The following is a 19485-nucleotide window of genomic DNA, read 5'->3' as shown; positions in this document are numbered from 1 at the left end:
TTGGACCCCTGGAGTTCAAATTGACCTGATTCATGTGAAAGACTAGAGCAGGGAGTTGGAGGGGTCAGGGAGAGACACAGGGGACTCATCTCATCTCTTTTATTCTGCCTACAGGAAGTTCTTACAATAACATTTAAATCACTTTCCTCTACAACCCCCCAACGTTCCCCTCCCGCCCCCCTGTGCATGTGGGTCAAGCAGGAGCCTGTGTCTCCAGCCCCAAAGCAATAAGAGACCCATCGAAGTTCTTTAAAAAAAGAATTTTATTGTTACAACTAAAATGAGAACTGAAAACTTGTATGGGAGATTGAAAAACTGTACAGTTGTACTCTAACCTGGGAGGCCCAGCAGCGGCTTACACAAAAGACAAGATACCTGAAACTGTATTATACCAAAACATTCAGCTTTTTTGTTGAGTTTTTAAAATTTTTTTTTTATAAAAGTTTATTCTATGGCAATCTGTAAAAAAAGAAAGACCTGATGAGTAAATATTTGCTTAAGGCAGATAGCAGAGCAGCTCACTAACGTCCTACCGAGTCTAACATGGATGTTTGTCCATTTCCAAGAACAGGTTACCCAACACCCCCACGGTATTTACACCCCCCAACTACCACAGACAGTACAGGACAGCAAAACAAAATGGGAACAGTTCAGTATTCCAAGCCTTATCCACACCTCAGGGGCCTGGGGAGCAGTCACTTTGTGTCCTGGGACAGGGGAAGAGCTGGACCTGGAACAGAGGGAAGGAACAGGTGGAAAGGGGGATGCTCAGAGCTTGCCTATGACCTGCAGGAACTCTCTCTTGGTAGAATCATTTGCAATTGAATTAATCTGGAATCAAAGGAAGGAGGCTTTGTTTTCCTGCCATACCAAAAACTTAAAATATTCTCTCTTGGGAACATGTGCAGAGGGGGGGGGTTTGGTTTGTGTCTTTCCAAAGGTGCCCCTGCTGCCCCCAGGCCAGGGGAGGTGTGGATAGGGCTGACTAAACTCTGGAATGTCTGTACTACACTCACTCAGCTGAAAGGAACATGCTACCACCGGGCACACGGGATCCCACGGGAAGTCATGCCAAGGATTAGGCGAGTACATATTATCTGATAAACACCCAACAGGCCATCGCTGAACGAGGAGACTTTCAGCAACACCCTCTGAACCACAGCCACTAAGGATCAGGTCATGCAAATATCATTTGGGCACATCAGGAAGCAGAAATATAAGTTCTTTCACCTTTCAAGCACGTGGTGTTTCATCGGGACACCGGAGACTTCACATGCAGTTTAATACAAAGGGGTACAAATGGTGCCTCAGGGCAGGACCTGCCCGTGCTGGAGAGAACAGTGGGGACAAAGCAATCACATAATGTATCTTAAATACACAGATGAGCCATTATATATTACCATTTTTCTATACTCATTTTTCCTGTTTCCAATAATATAACTAAATATTGACTGATTACAACATTCCTCCTTTCAAGTACTGGTCTGACCAACAGTCTCACAGGTAAAAGGATTGATTCCCAGTACTACCTGAGGATTTATTATTGTACTCTTGAGAAGCCCTTGATGCAAGCTTAACAAAACACAAAATAGAAATAACTCCAACCCCCCCCGACCCCCTTCACCTACTCACCCACTGAAGGAAGAGCTACACCTACAGCCAGCTTGGCAAAAATAAATACTGAGTGGAGAGAGCTCCCCTGGGCTCCTCCACAGCAAGGCCTGCACTGAGGGGGTGCTTAAGTGCTCTAAATCTACAGAGACTTGAGAAATGAAACGAGCAGATCAGTAACAGTGCTGCAGACCAGCTGTCCTGGGTCAGCTCAGTCTCGACAGCTCTCAGCAGTGAGTTTGCTCCTGGCCTCTGCTCCACGACACAAGCAAAGAAATCTTTGCTATTATTGTTTAAACTATTAATCATTTGGTAGTACCGAGAGGAACAGCATTGGCTGCCTAGTGCAATGCTGCCTTCCAGTCCCAGTCCTACCCACACCCCCAAATCCTTATTTACAAGCACTTTACACCCTGGAGCCCTGGGCCAGGCCCACAGCAGGGCCAGTGCTGGGCCCAGCCTGGCTGCAGGACCCCCACCTAGAGCCAGGACTTTAATCTTGGCTTTACACAAAGCAGAACACACAAACACTTGCATCATAAACCGACATGTTCACAGACCAACCCGGCTCCTGGTGAACTGTCTGTGTCTCAAGGAAGCTGCCACAGCCTGGATTGCTCTGGATTTACCAAATGCTCTCCTGCCCCGTGCCTGCAGCACCCCCGGGGCCTCTCCCCTGGCTGGAAGCAACGGCTGGTCCTGACGGAGCACACGGAGAGTGAAACTGCATTTTACATTCCAAATGATGAGGTTTAAGAACTGGTCCTTCCATGGCAGAGTGCTGGTGGACGTGGTTTGGTTGAATTTCCCTTCCTGTTTCTCTCTCTCCCCCCTCAATCTCTCCTAACCCAGAATATAAAACTAAAAACAGCTTTAGAAAGGATGGTGCAATGTAAAGAGCCGTATGTGCAAGTAGAGTGCAACAAAAGTCAATGAGGAGATACACTTAGTAAAGGAAAAAAAAAAAAAGGAAAAAATCCAAGAGCTGGACGTGTTGGGATACCCTGAGCAAATGCAGAAGCCTGGTTCTATCAACACAAGTAAAACAATCAGCTCTTTAAGAACAGTTATGCCAAGATTAAATATATCAATACCACAGGCACTGCCCACAACTCAGTCTTTAATGATGAAGCAAGTTTTAAAAAAAAAAAAAAAAAAAAAGAAACAAAAAACCAACCACAAACACCCCTCCCCTTCCAAAGGTTTACATTCTTCAGGTATGTGGGTTTCTTTTTCTTTTTTGGGAACTCGTCAATGTAAGTCATGTATTTGGTTACAACACTTGGAGAGTACAAGCAAGTTTCACTTGTGCCTACTTTTTCTGAAACAAAAGAAAATGAACTGGCTTTTTAAAAAAGGCTAAAAACAACAATGTGTTGTAATTCTATTATTTAGTTAAAAAAAAATCAAAACAAACAAAAAAAAAAACCAAAAAAGGAAACCAACTATTTGGCATTTTCTCTGCTTACTCCTGAATATTTTAAGGCCCTGAGATTAGAATATTATGTTCTTGGGACCACAGGGCTGGATAAAACCCTAGTGCATCAATTCTCTCTTTAAGCCCTACCCAAAGTTCTGGCCTTTCACACTAAATCTACCTGCTCTGAGACAAGGCTCCCCTGCCTGGACTGCTCCCTCTCACAGGAGCTCCCACAAACCCCGACCGGGCGTGTTCCCCGCGGGTCCATCCTGCTGGAACAGCCATCAGTGGAAACACACCCTGTAGCAGAGATAAGCTCCTGCTGTGAGGAAAGTGAACATGCAGATGTTCACTAGAAATGGCTTCCACGTTGTCACCATGTTCTCATCCTCCTCGTCCGAGTTCTCCGACTTGGACTCCTCTTTGTGGGGCGAGAGACGCGGATTTTCACCAACAGTTCTCCTCCGAATTTCAGTGTCTTGACTAGTGCTTAAGGACAAAGAAATCAATATTCAGTACTGGGTGGACACAAATATTCCTCACTGGATTCGCCATGGAGCCCTCCTGAACCCTGGCACAGTGTAGGACTGGACTCCAGCAAGGGGAAAGTCAGATGTCCAGTCCAAGCGCCTCCAACCAATGAAGACAGGCAGTTCCAGGGAGGATTCAGCTCCATCCTCAGACAAGGGACTACACTAAATAAAATCAATCTGACCTCTGAGCTCTCTGGAGCTGGACATGTCTGATGTTCATTTACACTAAACTGCCTAAATGATAATTTCTAAGAAATTATTTATTCACTGGGAAATTCAGATTTATCCCACTAGTGAGAAGACACGAGACACCAGTTTTAAATCCATACCTTCAGTGGGTGTGGAAATCATCACCAGGCATCTCACACTGCAGGCAAATGTTCTGCTAACAGAACTATACTGTCACCAAAGAAAGAAAGAGGGAGATGCTACCAGTGCAACACTTCCTTCTTTCACTGCTAAGCCTCCACTTGTGTGTGTTCCTGTTTCCAAGACTTCCTTTCTTTTTAGCAAATATTGTTTGGAATTTGAGTATTTTTCCTTTCAGAATCTCCCCAGTGAATTAAGAAAAATCCAGATCAAAACATTGTTTCTTTTGGGCAGGGAAACACTTCCATTTTATCTCCCTGCCTGCAGCAGAACTTGGAGGGAGACACCATGTTCAGCTCCTGGTTGCAGCCTCCCAGCTCTGTGAATTTAAGACTATGGGAACCTCTCACTGATCTCCAGCTCCCAGAGCCACACACCCATCACCTGTCACTTCTTAACAGGGTGCCAGAAGAGGCCCCAGCCCACGGGGAAGTTAAACGAACATGAGTGTGAGACCTCGACTGAGAGAATTTTGGCTTGGAACTACTATTCCTACTCTTACACTGCCTCGATCTGCTCAGGCCCTTCTGTGTGAAATGCTGTTGATGTGCCAATGTCCTCCACACAAACAGAGATCCCGGGACACTTCACGGCAGGAAAAGCCCTGAATTACCTGTCTGTGCTCAGCGGTGCAGGTGAACGAGCTCTGCCGTCTGGGACCGTCTCCTCCACGGTGCTCACTGAGCGTGTGATCTCCTCCTCTGCTCCCGGGTGTTTGGGAAAGAATTCCGTGTGTTCGTGCATCCTCCCGTTGTGCATTTCCGAGGTTCGCTTCGGTGGCCGGGGAGGTGGGGGGGTGTGCTCAGGTGGGGGGTCCAGGTCCTCGTTGGAGAGCTCTTTCCACTGCTCCTTCAGGGAAGGACAAGCCCTGGTAAGCTCTTCTCTTCTCTCTGTAAGCTACTCTAAACTTTACCATGGCAGAATCTTTATACTCTCCCTTTTAATTAATTCTTAAAGTGGCTCTTCATTTGCATCGAGGGGAAAAAAAAGAGAAACCAGACACAAGAACTCCAAACCCAAGCTACATCCACTACACACAGAACACATCAGATACAAATGCAAGAGATTCCAGTCTACTTCTGGAAAACTTAAATTGCACAAAATAGGATCTGTTTTGCTGGAGTTTTGCTTATCACAAAAAACCTGATGAATTTAATCATAATACTTAGACTTCTGCTATATTAGAAAACTCTTATTATCTAAAATGCCAGCAGCTACACCCTGGTCACTGTGCTGGAAAGCACACGAGGCACCTGTTAACTCACAGGTACTCTCTGGAAGGTTCTTAAATACAACACTTCAGGTTGTGAAAGACTGTAAAGCACTGTGTTGAAGAACCCCATAACATAAAAATGTATTGGAGCTGAAACAAGCACCAAGCTTGAAGCTTCTTTTTCTCCTCCTCATCCCACACACTTGCTGCAGTTCCCATGGAGCTGCAGCTCCTCCTTTGGCTGAGCTGCCCACAGCACTCACTTGCACTGAAGCATCTCCCATGATGAATTTTGCCCCTTCAATAACAGCCAAGTAGGAGAAGCGGAGCTGGTCTGCGGTCTGGATGAGTCCCATCCTGTACTTCCTCATTTCCAGGAGAACCTGCTTGACATCCACAGAGGAAGGATCTTTCCGTTTGTCCATCTGAAAAATATGACACGTGCTTTATGTTCTGGTGACGTTCACTACAAGGACTCATCTTGTGGCAGGGCCTTCACACTGCCCTTCCCATTACACAGTTAATGAACTCACATCAAACTGGTATGAGCAGCTTTTTACTGGGCTTCCAAAAAGACTGAGGGGAAACCAACGGGACTCCAAAATGTTGTCCCTTTCCCCCTTTTTTCTTTTTAGTGACATTTTAGCCTAGGCCTGACTTGGCTTTCTGTAGGTCTCACGCAGTGAGAGAATAAAGCCAAGAGAATTCCAGCCTTATGTTGAAGTCAGGACAATTTCCTCCTGCCCACAAGTGCAGGTGACTCTGTAAAAGCAAACTCATCAGATGGGCTTTGCATTGTTTCAGGACAGTTCACGCTATGACTTAGCAGACATCTAAGTCTGGTTAGTGTGGTTGTCTCTTAACCATGAAGGCAAAGCCTGTCTTTGTGAATCACTCTGAAAACTAGAGAGTTCTCTTCCCCAGACCCCAAATGGCCACTCAGCAATCAGACCTGCCTTGGAAAACACTCCCAAAACAGTACGAGTGAAATAATGGAAATCACGGCAACGACACTTCCCAGGCCCTGCTGCCACAGCTCTTGTAAGGCTCAAACCACTCCCCAAAATACCTCTGCAGAACCAGCCCACGAGAAGGAAGCCTCACCAGGAGCAGACACGTGTCCACCAGGCAGAAGGTGCCGGACCTGCCGATGCCGGCGCTGCAGTGAACCACGACGGGGCCGTGCTCGGGGCTCAGCGAGCCCGACTCCCGCACCTTGAACAGGAAATTGAGGAACGAGGCCGGGGACTCGGGGACACCAAAGTCAGGCCACGTGGTATAGTGAAAGTGCAGAATCTCCCGAGTTTCCTGGGTCTGGAAAAACAGCATTTGGGAAGCTTTTTAGAGCAGATACACGAGTCAGGAGTGTTGGGAACTGCTGACTGGAAGTCCCACCAGTCTGAGGGAGCTTTTGAAGCTGCACAGCCAAGAAACTACAAATAATTAGCTCTTGTTGTGAAGGTCTCTATTTGGGCATAGGAAATTGGACAAGTAAATGCACTTCTTTACAGGATGGTTTAGTTTTTTCAATATAGCTCAAAAGCTTCTATCGCTCAGTGTACAGCTGAGACACGGAAAGGCCTCGAGTTTCCCAGGTATGTTAAATAAATATCTGAGAGTTTCCTGTCCACAGCACACAAACTGAGACTGAGGAATAATCTCATGCAGAATCACCAAATTCAGTGCAATTCCTGACCATCTCTTCCAAGCCCCTGCTGCTCTCAGGAGGTGAATCTCCCCCTGGGAGAGGGCCAGGGATGGGACTGGATGAGATCCTGTACTTACGGTCGGGTTTTCCAACTCCAGCTGTCGTACTGTGTAATAGGATTTTATATCTTCAGATATCAAGGTGAGTTTCAAGTTTGTGTCTTCAAAAAACATTTCTTTCTCCTCCTTCCGTGGCCAGTACTGTGCACACTTTATCTAAAAACAAACAGGAGCCATACAAATGTCATTTATGTCTGTGTAAAAGGTAAGGAAGAAACATCCTTAAATACAACCTTTTCTTATGAGACAATTTCTTCATCTGCTTCTATTATAAGAAATTACAGTGTGAAGAATGTCAGTCTTCCTTTATGTTGCAGAACCACATCTCCACTTTTGCACAAGTCAAATTATTTTGACCTTGACTAAACTCATAAAAACACCTAAGGACTGAGGGCAGCTACCTGAAAGCTGAAAGAGTGTGAAGCTGTGAAATCTAATCAAAATCTCCAAAGTCGTTATTTATTTTATATTGTGTCAAACAAACAAACAAAAATCTAATAACTAAGTACAAAAGCTCTCATAACAGCCTGCCAAAATCTGAATTTTAAGCCTACTCTGCATTTTATTACTGTCACATCAAAGACTTAAGCTTCAAAAGAAGAGACAGATATTAACAAGAGCAGAATACACTGTGAAAAGTATTATGAATTCTATGAATAAGCTACATATAGGAAATGATCACATTGCTACTTTCAAGGGTAACATCAGATGAAATTTTGGGTTACTCCATCTACTCACCACAAAAAATAAAAATAGCAGTGAGATCATTTTGATTTTACATGGCACAGTTTAAAGGTGAAGTGCCAAACAAAAAACCCCTGTGTTCAGCAAACGCTCCCATTACCTACTTCTGACTGAATTTCAATTTTCTTATCAAAAGTCTTCCAGAGAGATTAGTTTTGCAAAGACTGCTGCATGCCAGGGCCTTAAGTGAGCCAACCAAAGAGAAGGGCAGCACTGTGTTTATTGGGGTGTAGAATGCACTTATAATTCTCTGCACTTTTGTTTGGTTTTGTAATAAAGACACAGCAATTGGCTTTGGGTCTGATTTCTCCACAAATGTGTCTGCAAACAGTATTTTGTTGTCCACTGTGAGGCTCCCAGTGCTGTTTGCTGAGCAGTGCAAGCAGCCTAAGGGATCACAGGCACTCGTTTTGTTCAAAACTGAGAATGTGCTGAGAAAGAACAGGAATGCTTGGAAAGGAAGAAAATATTGAAAAATACGGTTACTGCATCTCTTCTGAAGATTAAATGTCACTTGCACTACAAAAAACAGCAAAACACTCAAAAATTAAGACAGCAGTTTATCGAAACACAACTCATTGCCCAAGAATTTTCCTGATTATTGGGAATTTTTTCCCGATGATGCAAAAGCATGGACCACCCAGTTATCACCGGTGGATACCCAACATCCTCACTACCCCTTCTCCAAAGGTCTTTATACAGACTACACTGCAGCATTCAACTTTTAACTGGGCATTTCTATCACTCTTTAAAGCTGCTTTTGTCCCAGATCTGCAGAGCTGACAGGCCTCTTTAGGGATGACAGCTGTGGAACCAGCGCTGAGGCAGAGCTCTGAGCCAGGGAGGAAATCCAAGCCCGATGGTTCCATCTTCTCCACCATCACAAAGGCCAAGGCATTTCCTCTCAAGGCAGCAGCTTCTCCACGTGCCAGAGGAACACAAACTTTCTACTTATCTGATGGTAAATTACTTAAAATAACCCCAATTCGCCCAAGTATTCAATTCTAGGCATAATTTCTCAGATAAAATTACTGAACAGTCACCTGGCCCTGTTCTCTGGGTTGGTTTTAGTTGGGCTTTTCATTAAACAAAAACCTTAAAGATGAGATGAGCACAGAGCTAGACCTGGGTAAGTACTTACGGATCCCTTTTCCATCACTCTGTTCAACATGACAACACCGCGGCTTTTCTGTTCCCAAACCATCTCCCAAAAGTGACCACAAGTATTTGGCAAAGGTCCCTGCAGAGACAGAATCCCCAGAAATAAGCATTATTTTCTGTGACTGTCAGTGCACTGTTCCCCAGTAACAGCTACTGTGCTGGGCAATAGATTTAGTCAAGTTACAAGCAACTTCTCATTTAAAACTGTAAAAAAATGCAGTGAGACAGCTCTAAGTTCCATGTTATGAATTTTCCCATGAAAGCATGGTTCATCTTTTCCCCCCACACACATAAGAGGAAGAGAGATTGAGTCTCATTTGTGAGAACAGAACTGGGAGTGAAAAATACCGCATTTTCTTAGGAAAGGTATACAGAGGTCATGGGGAAATAAAACCCCACTGCCTAACTAAGAGCAGAATTAACTACTCTGCAATACATCAACCTGATTCAGGATACTTGAAAATTACCTGACTAAATGGATAAACACTCAAAACACTGAAATGATGCCAGATCAGCAACAAATTACACGTTTTTCCAGAATCTTCATGGATCTGCTCTGGGACTGAATGAAGTGATAACTCCTTTTAAGGACTACTATCTATTTCACGAAGCAGATTTCCCTCTAACTTCCTGTTTGTCTTGTGTTTCTTCGCTATTTCCCACTCCAAAGCTACTGTTCTGAATTTTGGGCAACACAAACCAGCATTATTGTGCCCCATATTTGCTGTCCATCCCTTTGCTCAAACAGAACAGCAAGGCAGGGTCCTCAGAAGGAATGACTAGATTTAAATAAAGCCATTCAAAATCAAATAAATTCTGGATCAGAACAGAGAACTTGTACCAGTCAGCTGCCCATTCAACTATCCCACATCCCAGTTCAACCCTGTGATCAACCTCCCCTGTCCTGAATCAGGGCAACAAGAGCTGTGTGCAAAGAACCATCTCCACACTGAATCTGTACTGTCCATTTCTTCTTTAGGAGATTTATCTTTACTCCCTACAAACAGGAAGGAAGAGCTGTCACTTGAAAATATTAATCCCAGTGTACCTTAATCTAAAGTGTGGGAGGAAGGGATAAAAAAAAAAAGTCAAGATCAGAGATCAGAACAGTCTCCATGGAATATTTAGGACAAACAAGAATCCTGGCACAGTTGCTGGCTCTCAGAATAAAACAACTGGGTATCCGGGTATTTTTAATTTTTTTGTATAGACAGGGGTGGAATTCACAGATTCAGGGAAAAGCAGCCACTGCCCTCCTGCCCCCCACACCCCCATCACTAAAGTCTGTATTTCGTGGCTTTACTCTCTCACATTCTCTGCATATGTTTATGCACACATGGATGTGTATATGCACTTAACTGGCTTTACAATAAAGAAAATAAACAAAACCCATGAAAAAACTCCAACCACCACATGATTTTTATTAACCACTGCCAGCAATTACCTGGGTGAGAATGTAGCTCCTTTGGGCCTCTTCCATTTTTATCAAACTAGCATTGATATAGTCATTGTCACCTTGGTTTAGCTTAATTCGACTGTGATCAACTGCAGAATAATTAGAAAACACTGGTTAAATATGTATATGCAACACAGCAGAATCCATGCACAACCCCATAAGGTGTTAGGGTCAAAAAAGCTGAGTTGTCCTGAAGAATGAAAAGGGCTTAATAACCCCAGGTAGTTCAGGTGTTGCCTGGGCTTGTAACTCTGGAAATACAATGTAGGTACTGCAAGAACAGCACCACAGCAGAGGAGTGAACACAGGCTGCTCTTCACCTTCCAAGAACACACTGCAAGAATGAAGCATTTGCATCTGAAATAATCCCCACAGTAATCTGCAAACCAGACCACACTGACCTATTTGTACAGTTACCGAGTTACTGGTTTTAAATAAATAGAATTACACAACTGCTTATCTCTTGCAGCTTAAACATTCAAACCCAGCTTGCTCAAGGATTCCCACATTTTGGAAAGCCAGACTGGAAGCAGTTTTATCTAAAGGCAAAAAGGGAACCATTTCTTACTCACAACCCCAGATATTAGAATTGCTTAGTAAAACAAACAATGTGAACATTACTGTTCTGTGAACATTACTGTTCTGGTCGACTGCCCCAAAGGCTTCAGGAACTTTTAAGCACCAAGTACAGAAGTTCTCTGCCACACAGGAATACTGTGGCCAAGGACAGAGGATGGAGATTTGCCCCACACAGGGCCAGTCTAACACTGCTGCTGTAGCAGCCCAAGCTCCCAGGATGCCAGGCCTGGGCAAGGCTGGGTGGTACTGTCTCTGTTCCTGGGGCCATGGAAGGAAAAACAGGCTGCAACCCCCAACTGAGCCGTGCCTTGTCCAGCCACACTTGCTCAAAGATGCACTTCCCACCGGAATATGAGACCATAATCATTTCAAAAATACAGGTCTCATTCTCGGAGCATCTCCTTTGCCAATGCCCCCTCCTCTGTTCCAATTAGCTCAGATTTCTCTCTAGCAGTCATGTTTTATGCCAGGCTGCTGCCCACCTCCCACAAGGGGCAGTGCTGCCACCTGTGCTGAGCAGCAGGATGCCCTGGGGAGTGAACACACTGCAGCACAAACCACCCCTGCAACTGCAGCAGTGCTGCTTCAGCCACCCTTCCTCTCTAGCAGAATTCAAAAGCAAGTTTCTTTTGTCAGCTTTCTGCCCACAAATACAGACTCTACTGTATGTTGCTCTAGTATAATCCTATGGATATAATGGCATCCTGTGACATCTATCTCACAAATAAACACATAAACACAGAGAATTGTCTTGGATGCTTATCCACCTAACAGAATCTTGTCCTTAAAAAGAACATTTAAGTGTTAGAAGTCATTAGAGGTCAACAGTCTGTTACAAACAATGGAAATGAAAGTGTACTTACAGGGGCTGACATCTCTGTACCTATTTCTATTTTTGTTTCTGGGATGTTTGGCCACTTTACATGGAAAATCACTGGCTTCATGCCTGATGTCCTGAAACAAAAAAATAAAGTGTTAGATCTGAATCCATCAAATTTCATACCACCAGCTATTTTAAGACAAATACCCGTGTGACTTCACATCTTCATGTGCAGGAGTTCTGGTCAGAAAACACTTTGGCCTTCAAATTAAGAATCGAGTTTAAATGTATCAGAATACAACAGTAACATTATTTCTGTATTAAAATACTATTAGTTTGCACAATAACGAAGCAGAACATTTAACAGACATTATGCCTTTACACTCCTGATGGAGCAGGGTCTGTGTCCCAAAGCACTTTCACATAAACTGCTTTAAGCACTTGTTTGCAGCCTCAGTCAAAATATCAACTGTGCTTCTGACTCAGCAGCAACGAAAACATTCACTGTGATTAAAAAAAAAAATCTTGTCTGCCCCCATTGGCATCAAACACAGGGTGGTGATTTGTCTAAGATCACTTGCATCTTTACCTGGGGTTTTTAGTAAGATGTCACAAAGCTGCAAATGGCCAAAGTTATTTGTATCCAACTCACATGCTCAGCTAAAACACACGTATCATCTCAACCACAGAACTGGGATTCTTTCAGTTGGGCTTTTTCAGATGCATATGATAGCTCAGCTATCTGAGACAATTTCAGAAGTTAAAAAGAATTCTGCCATCCTTGGACGTTAATCCCAATTTGTTGAAACAGAACTTCACATTGTAAATAAATACTGTGTACATGCAGTTCTGCATAAAGAATCATGTACAATGCCAAAGATTTATTTTAAAATGGGTTATCTGCTGGAGCACATTACCTGCTTATCTATTCTGCTGCATTATTCAGGTTATGTATCAATTTACACTGAATGCTCCATGTTGAGAGGAGTTCTAATTTACATAAACCTACCCAAAATTAGTACAGTATTCCAAAACAGCTCCTCACTGAAATAAGCCCTGACATCAGCTGCCAGCTTTTTATAACTTAACACATGGCTGCCAGTATTTCTGCTTGTGAGGAATGCAGTCTGGAGAATATGATCTGCACTGCCACAGTCTAATATCTCAAACATGAGGCAGCTAAAATAGGTGTTTTCATAAATGTGTCTCTGACACCAGGTTGGTGACTTTGTATTTTACAGGGGTTTATTCTTCTGTATTGACCGTACAGGATTAACAAGAGACAAGACCAGGGAAATAGGAAAAATGGTTTTCTAGATCTCTGACCACATTTCCCACAGAGCCTACATGCGTTATTTTTTTAAGTGTTAAAAAAAAACAACCCAACACCAAACCAACACAACTACCCCACCACTTAGGATTCGTATTATAAAATCAGCAAAATGCAAACCAAACCAAAATCCCTTAGGCATTTTTCTGTAAATACTGGGCTAAATGAGCAGCAGCCCTAATGTACACTGTTTCCTTTCACAGCATTAACAAATTTAAAGAGAACTGTCCCCTCTTTTAAAAAACAGAAAAGGAACAAATGTTTCCTTACCGAAATGGAATTATAAAAAGACATTCTAATATAAAAACATTTTATTTAGGCATACACATGTATGTGCACATTGAATCTCCTGTCAGTCTCTGAGAGTTCCACAGATTCAAACATCTACATCAAAGTATTGAAGGAATTGATGCTGTAATTTATTGCCCAGGGAATAGAGAGCTGGCTGTTACCTCACCAGTAAATATTAGATCTTTTTCAAGATGCAACAATGCCTAAAGGTCTTGAAAGAATAAGGGAGTTCTAGGAGATGCATAACTTCCACAGGCACGGAGCAAATGAAAAGAAAGAAGTTACTCATGTGCTTTCAAGAGACAATTTAAAAAGGGCAATATATTTCTGGAGCATGCTTCAACAAACAGGAAAAAACACGAGGTGGGGGTGGGATGGGAATAAAATGAAAGACCCAGATATGGCAACAGGCAAGCTGCTGCCTTCTGTGAAAATCCAACCAGCACAGAGCACTTCATTTCTGAGTGTAATGAACACGATAAAACAGAATATCCTGGAGGGCATGTATTCCTGGAGCTCAGTGCTCAAATCCATGCTGAAAGCATGGGGCATACTCTGCTCAGCAACATGGGATAAAAGTGGTTGGGGGTTTTGGTGGTTGTTTTTTTTTCCTTTTTTTTTTTAGGCTACAGCAGTTGCTAGAACATCTGAAGCAATCAAAAGAATTTATCATCCCAGATCACTTCCAGGATACGGAGCTGACTTTAGTGAAAATCAGATGGCCTTCAACAGAGAAAATTACTGGGGAGAAACAACCTCGTGCCAAGTTACTACAATGTCCTGTGGCCATGTTAAAGGCTTTCTTGCCAAAAACTTCTGGTCCTGGGTACTGCTGGAGTCACATAACTACTGCTACTCACTGGGGTTTAGGCAGGCTCAGAATATGTCCCTAACAGTACCCCAGGATTTCTGTGCTGGAGGAAGCAGAGTCATACACAGCATGGAATTATTATGGTATGAGGAATTACTATGCTATGAGGAACTATTATGCTATGAGAAATTATTATACTCTGAGGAATTATTATACTCTGAGGAACTTGGAGCCAGCGATGCCATAAGAACTGAAGGCGGTGGATGAAGGCAGGAATTGATAAAGTTACGAATCCTGAATCACACCAAGTCACACTGCAGAGATCCTGTCTGTTAAAAAGGAAGCTCGACATTTCATTTAAAAGGTCATGAAACATAAAACTTTAAAGAGGAAGGGCTAGAACTGAAGTCAGTTTTCCCAAGTCAAATGCTTCGGGTTTGGAGCGTGAGTCACTCCACACCACTCATCTCCTGGCTTTAGGTCCTGTACCCCGTGCAAGTGCCCCAAACACTTCAGGGGTGAAAGAGGAAGTCTGCTGCAGCCTGGCTCTTCAAATGGGAAGTTCCTGTAGCTGTTAATTTGCAACAGTGACTGGAATAAGAAGTCCTTCAGCGATATCCAGAAGGTTGCTCTCAGTTGCACCAATGGGTTCCACTTGGCCCATCACATCACAAGTCCTGCAGCACAGAAAGGACCCGGAATGCAAGGGCAGTCATTCACACACTGCAAGGCTGTGTGGATTTGCATATCAGTATTTCCAGAAGAGGAACTAAAGGTGCAGTCTCAAGGCCTTCAGCTTCATCAGTCAGACTCCCTGGGAGCCTTGCAGCAGGGCTCAATTTGATCACACTATTTAATTGCACCATAAACTCTGGAGCAGCTCAGACTAAGAGATAACAATATATTGTCATTTTAACAGTTCTGTTCCTTCGGGAAGCAGCAATTGCCAAGATCTTATCAGAGGCCACAGAAGTGCACCCAATCCATCTACTTGAGGCAGTCACACTAAGGAAAGCAATTCACAAGTATAAAAAGACTTAAATAAAAAAGTAATTTTAGCTTTAAAGCTTAAAAAAAAAAAGGTTTCCTCTTAAAGCTGGCACTGAAAAAAATGATGAGGCTTCTGTAAAAGGTGGAGGAGTAAAAACAAGTTACAATAAGATCAAGTGAAAGGTGCTCTTTGCTGAAGTGTCACTACTGACTGATTTCAGAATGGAAATACCTCAACGATTCAATGAGGTGGCAAAGACCTGCCGAGAAGACCACAAGAAAAACAAGTAGTACCAAGGGATCCACCATAAACACCTGCAGATGGGAACAGGTCTTCAGATTCAGCATGTAAGGGAGCAAACTGAGTCCCTGAAAAGCAGCAAACTGAGTCCCCAACAAGGGAGCCTTGCTAAGATATAAAGCACACAAAGATCAACTGCTCACATAACCTGCTTTGACAAGGAAGATTTGATTTCTTATCCTACATTAAGCTTTACATCAGGATATTTGGGCAAGAACAAGAAATGAGGATGTAACTTGTAGGTAAGAAGAAGATAATCTGAAGATCAGATAAATGAACAGACAGCTGCATCACCCAACATTAATCTTAAGCAGCTGCAGAATTTTAGCCACGTAAGTGAAATAAATGTGGATTTTAATACTCCTTAAAAGCATTTTATTTAGTCTCCTAGTTTTGCTCTCAAGTAAAATACATTTTTTTGTTTATTAATCTCTCTGAAAAATAAGAAACCAGTTGCCTGGTATGCCAAGCTTCTTCCTGAAGTCAAACAGCACAGAGAGAGGAAGGGACAGGCTTGTTTAAAGTTCAACAGCACTATTACACCAGGTTCGAGTAAATAATTAAATAAATAAACAAGCCACACTTGCACCATCGTTTTCCTAGAAAGCCCCTTGCTAATTCAGCACTCCAGGGGCAACCTGAACAGGCTGTAGCAATGTGGCTATGCAGTTTGTGACACCAGTCAGCTGGTTGGAAGCACGGAAATAACCCCCCAGGAGAATGTAAACTGGGCATGACTGCGATATTAAATCATATCCACACGTGGCAAAGTGGATTCATTCCTCCTAGGCCCACATCTATCCCAGCTAGCAGACTGTCTCTCACCACTGACTAGTTTCAACATGCCCAACTGGAGAGACTTATGAAAGTAAACCCTGCAGTACTTTATTGTACCCACTTTATCGTGGGAGATAACTGAACGCTGCAAATGCTCAATTAAACACCTGCACCTGAACACTACTTACACCCTGGGCATGTACTTCCAGAAGGGGGAGAGACACAGACTTGTGTCATTTCCAAATGTTAACAGTACATTTATTTTGCATGTTACCAGAAGGAAGACACTGCTCAGTAAAGCCCTGCAATCCTGCACAGCTCAGCTGCTCAGATTCTTGTACTGCTCCAATGTCACCTGCAACAAGTGAAAACTGATTTCTCAATTCTGATTTTTCTGCGGGGTGCAGCAGAGCCAGGGAAACTCTAGTATCAGGTTAAAGAATTACATGAGACTTCTCAAATATCAGTAAGTTCAAAATACAGTTTGTCCTTGAAATTTATGACCCATAACAGAAGAAGTTCAGAGCTGCTGGCAGGAACACTCAACTTCTGCTGTTTTGTAGCCATGTACTTTCTGCCAAAACAGGAAACAACTCAATGGAGCATCAGCATAAGAAAACAACCCAAGTTCCCTTCTTCTTCACATCCATCCCTATTCTTCCTCCCAGATACTCAGTCTGCTCCAGGAGTGCATCTTGGACTTTACTGGAAGGATAGACTTTTGAAAGACAAAATGGCTTTTTTCTTGACAGCTGTTGTGCAAAAGAAAAGCTTTGCTATCTGTATCATCAAACAAAGTCAGTGCCAGGAAATAAACCACACTCTCATTAAAGTGTCAAGAGGTTCTAACTCAGTTACTCTTCTTCTCTAAGAAGAAAAATAACCACGGAGATGAGATCCAGATCTTGATTTGCCCAAACATTACAGGTTTCTACATAAAGAGTTTTGGTTTAACCTCATCTCAAACAGACTGGTGCATCTGACAGCCCAGATATCCACATAACTCCTAAAGGAATTCAGTCTGCTTAGCAAATTCAGACCTTAATTTGTTTGCAGCATAGGTTTTGTGTGAGTTTAAAAATGTGTCATTCTTGGCCTGTAGGGTATTCCAGGCTTCACAGACTGACAACTGTGGTTATAAACAGAGTCCTGCTTTCCTAGCTACCTAATATTTTCATTCTGACATCTCACAAGCCATCTAAAAGGATTATAGCTTTTACAGAGCTACCACCACCAAAAAAACCCCAACAAACCACAAGGCTTTGCAGGCTTCAGGGAGGACAAAAAGACACAAAAACTGTAAATACCAGAAGGTAAGGGAGGAATGAGAAAAGCTTCTTCTCACACCTTTCCATAGCAAAATCAGATCACTGTGCTGCATAACCAAGGTATTTTCTAGAGTTTAGACAAGCTGCAAATGACATGTTTCAAACTGGAAAGGACAAGGGATGCACTTGAAAACACTGCAGATGAAATGGAACCATGGAATAACTTTATTTATACTCAAGAGTCCTCTACTCTCTTTCAGAGATACAGTGTTAATAACCTCAGTTAACGCTAAGAAAGCAAGACTCTACTAATGCCATAAATTCTTGCATAATCCATTACCACAGTTTAATCTTAAGATAAATGAAATATTTTGACTAATAAATAAGATAATCAAACGTAAGACTTGTTTCCTCACCAGGCAACAGACTCGAGGTCTTACCAGTTAAAAGCTGGATGGACCTTTACAGATTCTTTTTCCTTTTCTCCCAATTTTTACCCCAATGCATGTGTCTGCTCTATGGCTTTTGGTTCTGAACACATCCTGCTCTTCCACTTGCCTGGGCATGCAACTAAAAGAATACAAATTTTCAGAATAGCTGGTGTTATTATTCCTACGGTTAACAAGAAATCTGAAAAGCTACTAAAGAACTAGGTATTGTACTGACAGAGAAGGACATTATCATCTTCTGCCTACAGAGATTCCAGGCAGCTGTTTGGTGTTGGATCTACTGTCACAGTTTAAGGCCCTTTAAGTCAGTTGGGAAGACTATTAACAGGCTCATGTAATGAACTGTACAGAACTACTGCAATTGCCAAGAGCATTCAAGCACAGAGCAAGTTCTGTGGGTTTGAGGAATAACATCAGAAATGAATTTGAAAGCAACCAGCCCTGTGCATTTGAGGAGCTGAAGTTTGACTCTTCCTACTAAGCCTCCAGGAAGTTTTTTTTAAAAAGACACTTCACTTCAGATTAAGACACACACTTCACATGCACTGAGCTGCAACCGAAACTTGTCTGTGGTGTTTGTGTCCTTTCACCTTTTCCTGGAAAGTATGTTGACTAAAAACCAGACAAACAGCACAGCACTTTAGCAGCTTAGCAGACAAACACTGCAGTCATTTCGCTCAGGACAAACATTTTAGAGAAACAAAATAAAATTACAAATGTTAGATTTACTTTTTAAAAAAGAAAGGCCAACGTTTCAGCAGCCGTCTTAGCAGCAGTTTAAACTCAAACAATTGCAGAGCTACCACAACATTATTTTTAATCCTTTTGCAGATGACTTAAGTTAAACACATCTAGATTACTAACTGTATCTTAGCAATATTGGTCACATTAACAGATGACTAGACAAGTCCAGTATTCCCTATGTACAGTGACACCTGCTCATCAATAACAGGCAGGACTTGTTAAAACACCAGAATTGTCAAAGAGAGAAGGGCAGGCTGCAATTCCCCAGTGATCTTCATTTTGTCAAGGTCATTTTCAAATTAAGGTACCATATGTGAGATAGAGATCAAATTGCCTAGCACATACCAAAACCAGCAGGTACCAGAGGAAACCAAATTCAGCAGGAGAACACCATTCCAGCAAGGCCCTGCTCTAAGGGGACACATGCAGCTCCACCACGACACGGCCCATCCAAGCTCCCACAGCCACTTTCCCGTTGTGTTATGAAATGATCCATGAAAGTATATCACAAACCAGAGCTTCCAAACAAAGGGTGATTCCCCAGACACTCCAACTGGTATGATACACAGATCATGTTCCTTCCCCAGGGAAAGCCACAGTGCAGGGGTTGCCAGCACAGAGCACAAGCCCACTGCTAAACCAGAGGCTTGTCCTGGGAAAGGAGCTGAAGGTGGTTTAAAGTACTCCCAAAACACCAACCACAAATACACACACAACCTCACCAACTAATTAGCTTTCCCTTCTGTCCCTAATTGAAACTAATTAGGGAGCATCCATGGAGCATCAGGGATTTTAGTTAGGAGTAAGGCCAGGATGCAGCCCTGGGGACAGGTACAGTACCTACAAAATAC

At 42.9% G+C, this 19485-nt stretch overlaps 1 protein-coding gene across 3 annotated transcripts in view; it reads right to left on the bottom strand.

The window, feature by feature from the left end:
* Window positions 1-244: 244 nt before the first annotated feature.
* The window catches only part of PTPN1 (protein tyrosine phosphatase, non-receptor type 1), a 34315-nt gene continuing 15074 nt past the window's right edge, over window positions 245-19485 (bottom strand). For all 3 annotated transcript variants that reach the window (XM_017815244.1, XM_017815246.1, XM_017815245.1), the window contains exons 2-9: window positions 11717-11807; window positions 10263-10363; window positions 8799-8897; window positions 6932-7069; window positions 6251-6460; window positions 5410-5571; window positions 4547-4782; window positions 245-3520 (exon numbers count right to left, since the gene is read on the bottom strand). In XM_017815244.1, coding sequence (XP_017670733.1) covers window positions 3316-3520; window positions 4547-4782; window positions 5410-5571; window positions 6251-6460; window positions 6932-7069; window positions 8799-8897; window positions 10263-10363; window positions 11717-11807 — 1242 coding nt within the window. In that variant the 3' untranslated portion in view covers window positions 245-3315. The remainder of the gene's footprint in view (window positions 3521-4546; window positions 4783-5409; window positions 5572-6250; window positions 6461-6931; window positions 7070-8798; window positions 8898-10262; window positions 10364-11716; window positions 11808-19485) is intronic.

Source organism: Lepidothrix coronata, unplaced genomic scaffold (assembly GCF_001604755.1).
Source record: "Lepidothrix coronata isolate B3197 unplaced genomic scaffold, Lepidothrix_coronata-1.0 Scaffold49, whole genome shotgun sequence".
NCBI lineage: Eukaryota > Metazoa > Chordata > Aves > Passeriformes > Pipridae > Lepidothrix > Lepidothrix coronata.
Note: the sequence above shows the minus strand (reverse complement) of the source record. Positions and strands in the feature narration are given on the sequence as shown.